Source organism: Zingiber officinale, chromosome 1A (genome assembly GCF_018446385.1).
Source record: "Zingiber officinale cultivar Zhangliang chromosome 1A, Zo_v1.1, whole genome shotgun sequence".
In the NCBI taxonomy this organism is placed as follows: Eukaryota; Viridiplantae; Streptophyta; class Magnoliopsida; order Zingiberales; family Zingiberaceae; genus Zingiber; species Zingiber officinale.
The window spans coordinates 102,249,173-102,258,262 of NC_055987.1; the positions used below are offsets into that span (position 1 = coordinate 102,249,173).

Sequence of the window (9,090 nt, forward strand, 5' to 3'; positions counted from 1 at the left end):
CAATAAAAAATACAACCACGCAGTTATATATATATATATCTAACAACCCACTCGGCTGGATCAAAATACCAAAAACACAGTGGAAACGATAGAAAACCATTACAAACCAAAAATAAGATAGCTAGTCGGCCAGGCTTACACAACAGAACAATCAAACAAAAATACCACATAACAACACTCCGGAACCAAAACCTAAATTTACATTACTAAGTAAACCAAAAACATAGACCAAATAAAGTACAAATGAAAACTAGAAACAGGTCTTCGGATGTGACGTGCGAACCGACAAACAAGATACTCCAAGCGACTCCAAAAATCTACCTACAACCTGAAATAGAAATAGTTCAACGGTTTGAGTTCAAAGAACTCAGCGGATATCAAGCTGACATGCCTAGTAAGATATAACTATCAATAATAATCATAGAGTACAATCTTCTGATCAATACTAAGAAATGCAAACTGAAAAGATAACAGAAGAATAACTGTACTCACCAGGATCTCCTATCCAGATGTAAGGATTGTCAGACCATATATATAATGTCTCTTGTATGCATGTCAATCATATACAACCACCAAAATACAGCAACCAATATACAGCAATCCTAAGCAATAAATGCAATCATACAAAATGGTGCAAAATAACATGTGTCACCCCTGACGCCAGTTAGTCATCTCACACGCGATAGTGAGACCGAGTGGGTAGGGCTATGACAACTGTGCACTCTGTCATCACTGCTCCTGAGTGACCGAGTGGACAGAATGCTATTAGACTACATCTATCCTCTTACCCCAATCAGAGTGGTGGAGCGCAATGCTCTCATCTCCCTGTATCATAGTCAATGGGAGGGATCCCTGCCCGCTACCATGCTACAGTCTCACTACCCATGAGCGGACCAGCAGAGCCTGACAGAGCAACTGCACACACCCTGCCTGATATACCACTAACCCTTGAGTGGTTGTGTATGCAAATCATGTATCTGGAGATGTGCTCAACAATAATGGAGCAGACAATCGCACAGCATGCAATTATGCAAGATGGTGCATGACACTAAGCATGTAAATCCTAACCATAATCACCTCCACATAATATGTACCAAACATGGAAAATAAACCATACCACGACCTAGGTATCACAGATCTAAGTACACATGCCAGATAATAAAATCCAAAGAAACTAGTCCTATACTCGGTGAAGCCTAGTATGTCACTTCCTCTAGGAACTAAGGTGCACATGACCATAATCAAGAGATATAAACATGGATACATAACAGGCAACAAACATAACATAATATAGGTATCAAATAGTGACATACCAAGGACAAATCTAAGCATGATCATTGCTACTAGCTATAAATTATTATGCATATCAAAGTCACAATATCATAAAAGATAAGCCAAGACATATCCGTCTTCATCTGTCGATCGTGCTAACAATCCCAGGTCGAGACGCTCGTCTCAAATCAAAGTCTTGCAACAAATCATAAGATCACAGCCGAATCCCTTCATACATCAAATAGCTAACTTAAATCCAAATCCAATTAGGAAACCCTAAGTGGATCCATCATAAATCCTTCAAAATCCACTAATCATTAATTAACCCACAACATCAATTTAATTATTCTGATAACACTCGTGAACTTATCTAACTCAATCAATTTCCATTAATCAATTATTCCATCAAAACATGAATTCAACTAATCAATGGCTCTACCATCCCATTATCTCTTATTACCTTAATTAATCAGATATCATAAATCAAGTAAACCAAATTGACCCCAACAACATTCAATTGTCTAAGTTAACAAATTAATTCCAATTATATCAGAGAGTTAGTTACCCTACAGTTTTCCTCCAGCTATTGTTCACTGTTTCAGCATCTTCCGTTCAACTTCTTTGTCAACAATGAGCAGTGGCCAGCACACGAGTGAGGATAGCGCTAGATCAGCACCTCAATAATATCCTAACCCTCTGGCAGCAATATATAGCAGCCGACCATGGCTCTTCCCCGGATGGTAGAAGGTGGTATGAAAACTAAAACAAAGCGGTGATGCCCCAGGGAGATCAGAGAGGTCGGCACCAGGGTTGATCATAGCATCTTGCTCGTGACAATCGAAAGGGATGAAAGACCAACAGTCCGAGAGCTACTGGTAACGTGCGGTGGAGATCGATGGTCATCTCTCAACAGTCGATTACAATCGAATCGCGCAGCATCAACACAAGGAAAGGATGAGGACTCTTGGCCGAAGACAGCCCACATAGAGAAGAACAACTCAAAGACGAAGGTGGCAGATCTGGAGAGGAGGTCTACGCCGATGTTTGTATCTGAGGTGGTGGCGAGATCTGAGCTTCGGCGATCATGGGAGATGGTGCGGCTCTGCACGCGAGAGAGAGATCGGGAGGGGAAGATGTGAGTCGGCAGCGTGGATTTAGGGCACAGGTAAAGGAGAGGATTGGCGCAAATGGGAGAAGGGAAACCGAAGCAAGGCATCGTGAGGAGGAGAGGGAGGAGGGTCGACGATGAGGAGGAAGAGATTCGGCGCAGAGAGGGAGAGAAAGAGAGGGATTGGGCTCAAGGAGAGCAGATCCTCTGGTCCATAAATTACGGACCAGGGGATGATCCATTATATGAGGACCCTTGATTTGGATGGACCCCATCTTTAAATAGGTGGGGTTCATCCAAATCAAGGATCCACATCAGTGGACCATCCTCTGGTCCGCAATTTACGGACCAGAGGATCCTTACTAGGGCTCAAGAGAGAAAAGAAGGAAAAATAAAAAATAAATAAATAAATAAATAAATATTTTAACCTTAGGTATTTTAATTAAACCATAGGTTAAATTTCTTAATCAACTCCCAACTTAATTGGATATTCCAAATAGGTTTTCTTACCACCCAAGATTTGATCTCCTTAAAATACGTCTTATGAGCTCCGTAAAATTCCTAAAAATTTCAATAAAGTTATTTTTCAAATAATATTATTATTTAATTATTATTTTTTTACCATATTTTATACCTAACACGTTAATTTAACATGGTTCGGAGATAGAGCTCCTACTCCACGGTTGTCCGTAAAGTGGACGATCATGATCCGTCTGTGGATGACTCCTCGGAAAACCTTTGGCTAGCTCATATAGCTCATTGTGGGTGGAGAAACCTAGCCACAAACTCGCACAAGCACACTAAGCACACAAGAGCACTTTGGAGACTCTAATAGGGGTTAACCACCTCTATTTTCATCAACCATAGTCAAGCACCCCGAGCTCTCTTAAATAGAGCTCGGGAGGAAACACCTAGCTGTGTTTTCCGCCACCAGTCGACTGGTCCTAAGTAAAATTCGATCATTACAAGCTAACGATCGGCTACCAGTCGACTGATGAAAACACCAGTCGACTGCTACAGTACTGCTACAGTACACACTGGAATTTTATCCTGAGTACAGTCTCTCATGCACTCGTCCTTGCCCGCACAACCTGGACTTGCCATTCTAGCCTCCTCCATCAGCCTCGCGTCCCTCGGATATCTCCCCATCCTTCACGCCTTGCCTTTTGTAGCTTCCATCGGCCTTGTCATTATTGTCGGGTCTTCCTTTGCCAAGAGGTCGCGCCTCCAGCACTTCATTCATTGCCAAGTCACACTTGGACTCTCCTTGTTGTACTTGTATTCTGCACACTCACAATGCATATCAAATATAACAATAAGTCTAACTTAAACCTTTGCCCAACCATCAAAACCTAGGGTCACACTAGATTGCTTCAACACTAATATGAGATCATTTCAAACCCACGTTGGGCCTAATATAAGATCATTTCAGACTCTCGTTTGCCATGATTTACCAATAACCAAGACCATCAACAGACCAATATAAATAAATATCACAATTTTCAAACTATTTAATTTTAATAAATTATTACTTCATTCTTAAAATTCACAATTATACGTTGTACCTGAGAATCTAAAAGTTTTAGAATTTGAATCCCAATTTTGAAATATATTGACCAATATACTACGGATATGCTATATATCTTGTATTTCTAAGAAAATACTAAAGGGGGCCTGATTTGATCATTGTTATGTGTCGATTATGTAAACTAACACATCCATAATATCTTCCTTTCTTTGTAGATGTTTCAAAAAAATTATTAAAGTGACCTAACATGCTGTCCCAACCAGTAGTCATCTCACTACCCGTTGGGACAGCATGCACAGCATGTTAGGTCAACAGTCCGCAAATCAAATGACTTTAAAATGCACCGCAAGATGCTAGTTGGGACAGCATGTTAGGTCACTTTAATCACCGTTGTCATAATATAGTTTCGGTCTAAACTGGTTGAGCCTTTGCAAATCAAATGACTTTGAAGGTGATACCTTTGCGGATAATTTAACAGCAGAGGATGAACCATCCACCCCACTTCCTTCCGCCATTATGAAAGGAGAGTATTGACAGAAACCCTAAATTTCACTGTAGAGACGGACCAGTATGGCTTTTCGTTGGAAATGCTTGATGTCACCTGACGGACACACGAAGACATTTATGTAGTCTTTCGATGGGGGGGACGATCTCGCAACTAAAATTATGCAAAAGACTTTCACAATTGGACAGTTAAGAAAAACGTGCAAGTTGCACGAGTTAAGACAGGGAAGGAGAAAGAGGTTGACACCATTAACATCCGAATCATCAATGAAATATTTAAATCTAAACAATTCAAATATGCTTCGGACACATTGGAAAATGGGGTGGGGAAAGATGATGTTGACGGAAGGGGGTATAAGAGGACTTTCACATTTTTAATACGCCTTTTGGTAATTATACAAGCTTAATATATCCCATATTCTACGCCTATTTGGTAAAATGCCAAATTATTAAAATTAAACTGAATAATTAAGGTTTTTAACTCGTAGTTTTTTTTTATTTATATTTTATATTCCCTAAACTATAGTAACGTTTATCAATAATCTTAATATAAATAATTTTTGAAAAAACTAATTGGTTTTAGCAATTTTTCGTTATTCAAACTAAATCTAACATAGCCGAATTAAAATTTTAGTATTAACCAAAATAACTCAATAAACTGATTTTTTGAAACTAATATTTCAATTTAATTTTGATATTTCCTCGCTAAACTAAACTAGACGTATCCTGATTTTATATCTTATAATACGATTAATATAGTAGCAATAATAATAATTAGAATTTACATAGCAGTATCTCCAGTCAAAACAAGAGTAACAAAATGTTTGATCTTTATTAGAAATGTCTCGCCACTAGTTAATCTTTACAACAAAATCACTTACAAAATTCCTAGATAGCTCTTATTCGGGGAACAAAAATACAAGCATTCCTATAAGAAAATAACAGTGTAATTCACATCCATTTGAGACTCCTGTTCTAAAGCTTCTCATCTTTGGGAATGTCTTTCTTCACTGCCTGAGAATCCAACTCCTTTGGTGCTGATCGTTCCACAGATCTGTAGTAGATAGATGATGTGTAGGATAAAGGGCAAGATTGGAATCGCAACGCGAAACAAAAAACATTTTTCCTTAAAACTATGGGGGAAGAATCAGCATTAGAAGCTCTATGACCTTCACTTTATATTTATTAGTGGCAAAGTGAAATAAGAAGCAATAGAATTTCCCTGTTGAGCGACTACTAGACACCACATATGGCCTAAAATGAGCTTGAGTTGATATGATAATGGATATAATGTGCAAAATCATTAAGAAATATTATGACTGAAGAATAAGAAACAGTTCGACACAAGCGGATGTGACTTTAAAACGCTCTAAAAATTTGTGAGGTCGGATCAATCTTTATTCAGACACAATTTAAAATCCCAAAAAGTGTGGAAAGGTTAGTTTGTAGCTTTATTGCGTAGTTTTACAAGAAAAAGCCTCAAAGAGCAAAAGACAAAAAAAAATGACAGTCATAACCAAGTCAACTCACACTAAAATAGAGATATTTGCATTATAGAACTATCTCATCACAACAACAGAAGTATCTTTCTCCACTGGCCACCATTTGATTTTAATGTCCTTTTCTATCTCTAAATGTGATTGAGAAAAATGGCTCTGGTTGACACAAGTCTTTCTTTCCCCATAAATGTGTAGGATCGATGCACTAGGGGAGGAGGGAGGGGGGATAACGCTCGTGACTTCTTCACACATTTTAGAAAACAATCGATCAAAATAAATACAGCGGAAAAAAGAGACGAAAAACAAACAATCGCTAACAAGTTTATTTTTTTACTTGATTTGAAGTGTGATGACTTCTACTCCAAGGCTCATACTCGTTGAGTATTTATTTTGGACAATTTACTAATAAATCAGAGAATTACAAGTCAATAATTTAAATGCGATAACTGAAATTATACCTACAACTAAGGATTAGAAGTTCCGGGCTTTTGGTCGTCGGAGTCGCATCACAAAACCGCAGCGTTGTCTTTGGAGCAGTGCACAAGAGAGAAATTGTTAATTGAAGTTTTATTGAGAGAGTTGCTCGAAGACTTCTTTTATAAGATGTTGAAGGTGCCTCCAAGTGTAGATTTTATCCCCTAAGCTTCGGTTGCGATAATCACCGCATTCTGCGAATTTTATCCTTTCGAAGGCGCCTCCACGCCAACCTCCAAGGCACCTTCCAGGTGCTCCAAGGCGCCTCCGCGCCCATCCGCACGATGCTTTGGCCAAGGCAACTGAGCCGCCTCCAGCAGCACAAGAGACGCCTCGGGCACTATTCACCCAAGTGTTCTTTTGTGTATTTCACTTCCTGCAAGGCATGTTAATCCAAAATACCAAAGATATCCTGCAAAACAAAGTTAGCACAACAAATAATATCGAAATAAAAATATTTGACAGTCTTCGGACTATCTAGTTTTGACTTTCGGATTTCCCTCGAAACTCTCGTCGAACCAACGCCTACTGTTCTTTCTACAGGAAATGCGTCATCACATATTCCTCTCAAGAGAGTTTATCTTTTGTCAAACTGGTCCTCTAAACCGTTTGGACTTTTGCTCAACATCCGAGACTTCAGAACTTTCCGCTAGACGTCCAATCTCCAACTCATCCAGTCTTCCACCTGGTGTCCGCAACCCCAGGACTTTCACCTAGTGTCCATGACCCTAGAATTTCGCCCGACGTCCTTGACCTGCCAAGACTTTGCCTAGTCCCCCGGACCAAGACTTCATTGCCTAGTCGCAACTAGGACTTTCCACCTACCTAGTGTCCACTAGGATTTCTTTGTCTAACGTCAACTAGGACTTTTAGCTTGCCTAAGATCACTTAGAACTTTCTTGCGCACTCAGTTAGACTCGTTAGAACAACAACACAATTTAACTTTGAACCTTTGCCAATATCAAAACACAAGTTTGATTAGCTGGTGCTTCCAATATCAACAAAATGTACTCATCACAAGTACAGAACTATCTTTCCCCACCAACCACCTATGGATTTCCAACAAGTCTATCCTATCTCTAAATGCAATTGAGGAATTGGTTTAGATATTTCATGATGATGTAGATTGTCTCTCATGAGAGTAATTGGCGGTAATAACTAATAAAGCTCATGTATGTGTTTACTTCATATGATACCAGCAAGAAAATCAGCTTTTTCCAATATGTGTATTACATTTTGGCTTTTGTTTCTTTCTACTTTGGATATGATTGTTATAGAATTGTTGGATCAATGATAGTTCGCATCCTTTCAACTATCCAGAAAAGGAAGCACTTTTGGTAAGGAAAAAACATGGTTGATACTACACGCACAAGTCATCAAATTTTGAAGATAACGAAATTCAATGTGGAATTATTTAGTTATTGGGAAGTATAACAACTAGCTACTCAGAAGCTTCGCTCCTTGTTAATTGTTATGCTAAGTGGGATTCATGTATTCCATATATGGTAATTTTGGTTATTGTTTATTATGTTTTATTAGATGATTTTTTTTTTTCAAATTTATTTTATATTTAATAGTTTCATTGGAGGATTCTACTTGGTTTTACATTTTTGAATATCTTCAACTAAGCAAACAGTTGCATATTCAGATCTCCAATTTGCTATATGATCTCTCCTATTAATTTGATTCATGAATGGATGCACCTGGTTGCCTATTATTATAATTATCAATCGAACAGTTTATACATTCTCGATGTAATATCTAAAAAATGTTACTAGGCCTCAAAACAAAATCAGATATCAACTTGGAACAAACATCCACCTGCAATCTTTAATTTTATCCTAAATAGGCTAATTTACAAACTACCAAACTCATTACATGCACACAAAACCCTAGAAAATTTCACATAAAAACTTAAGTAACTGAACTAGAAGCTCTAGGTTAATCAACTATTCACAGTTTAAAGTCCAGAAACATTATTCCTTAAGAAAATGGAGTCGCAAACGCAATCTAAAAGGACATTAACAATAAGCAATAGGTCCATAGATTTTGAAAGATCGATGCTTTCTTAGGTTATAAAATGCATGTTTGAAAAAAATATACTCACGCACTTGGGTGATATCATTTTTTGGGGAAAAAAATCAAGATTTTAAATCGCGATTTGCAGATGTTTATAATCAACTTAATGTGATATATATGAAATGCTTGAAAAGGCTAAATAAATACTTAAAACTTTTAAGGAACACATTGTGCTAGTGTGAAAGCCTATCTCAGAGTAGTAAGATACATGAACGATCCACTCAAGCTGAAATGGTCAATAATCAAACAAAGGAACAATAAGCTGATCATATGCACAAAGAATCGTGGCACATACTTTACTCGAAGAATCAAACGGTTCTAAAGTTGCAAATTTTCTTACTTGGAAGCGGAGGTGGACTCTTCTTCGAGCCACTGGCGGATGTGGCGCACGTTTCGGCGGAAGATAGCGGCCGACTGTTTCACGTCGCTGCGGAGGAGGAGGACGGCAGCGGTCACGCCCACTACCGTCACTATGAAGTTGGTCAGCGCCATCGTCTCTCTTCTCTCAAGTAAAGCAATGAAACCCTAATGAACTTGAACTGAGACGAAATCATCGATACCGGATTTGCGAATAAAACGGTCGATTATATGAAGCACGTGACTGCGGCAATGATATAAACCGGTTT

The 9,090-nt window shown here is 38.4% G+C and overlaps 1 protein-coding gene across 2 annotated transcripts; it reads right to left on the minus strand.

The window, feature by feature from the left end:
• Positions 1–5,244: 5,244 nt before the first annotated feature.
• LOC122027788 lies at positions 5,245–9,030 on the minus strand. Of its 2 annotated transcripts, none has more exons than XR_006124522.1 (2): positions 6,370–9,003; positions 5,245–5,466 (listed from the first exon to the last, which is right to left on the minus strand). XR_006124522.1 is itself a non-coding variant. In XM_042586799.1 (2 exons), the coding sequence occupies exons 1-2, from the start codon at positions 8,954–8,956 to the stop codon at positions 5,388–5,390; spliced, it is 231 nt and encodes a 76-aa protein (XP_042442733.1). In that variant the 5' UTR covers positions 8,957–9,030; the 3' UTR covers positions 5,245–5,387. The 2 variants fall into 2 exon arrangements, 1 of the variants encoding a protein (XP_042442733.1); XM_042586799.1 differs by having other exon boundaries at positions 8,805–9,030.
• Between the last annotated feature and the right edge of the window lie 60 nt (positions 9,031–9,090).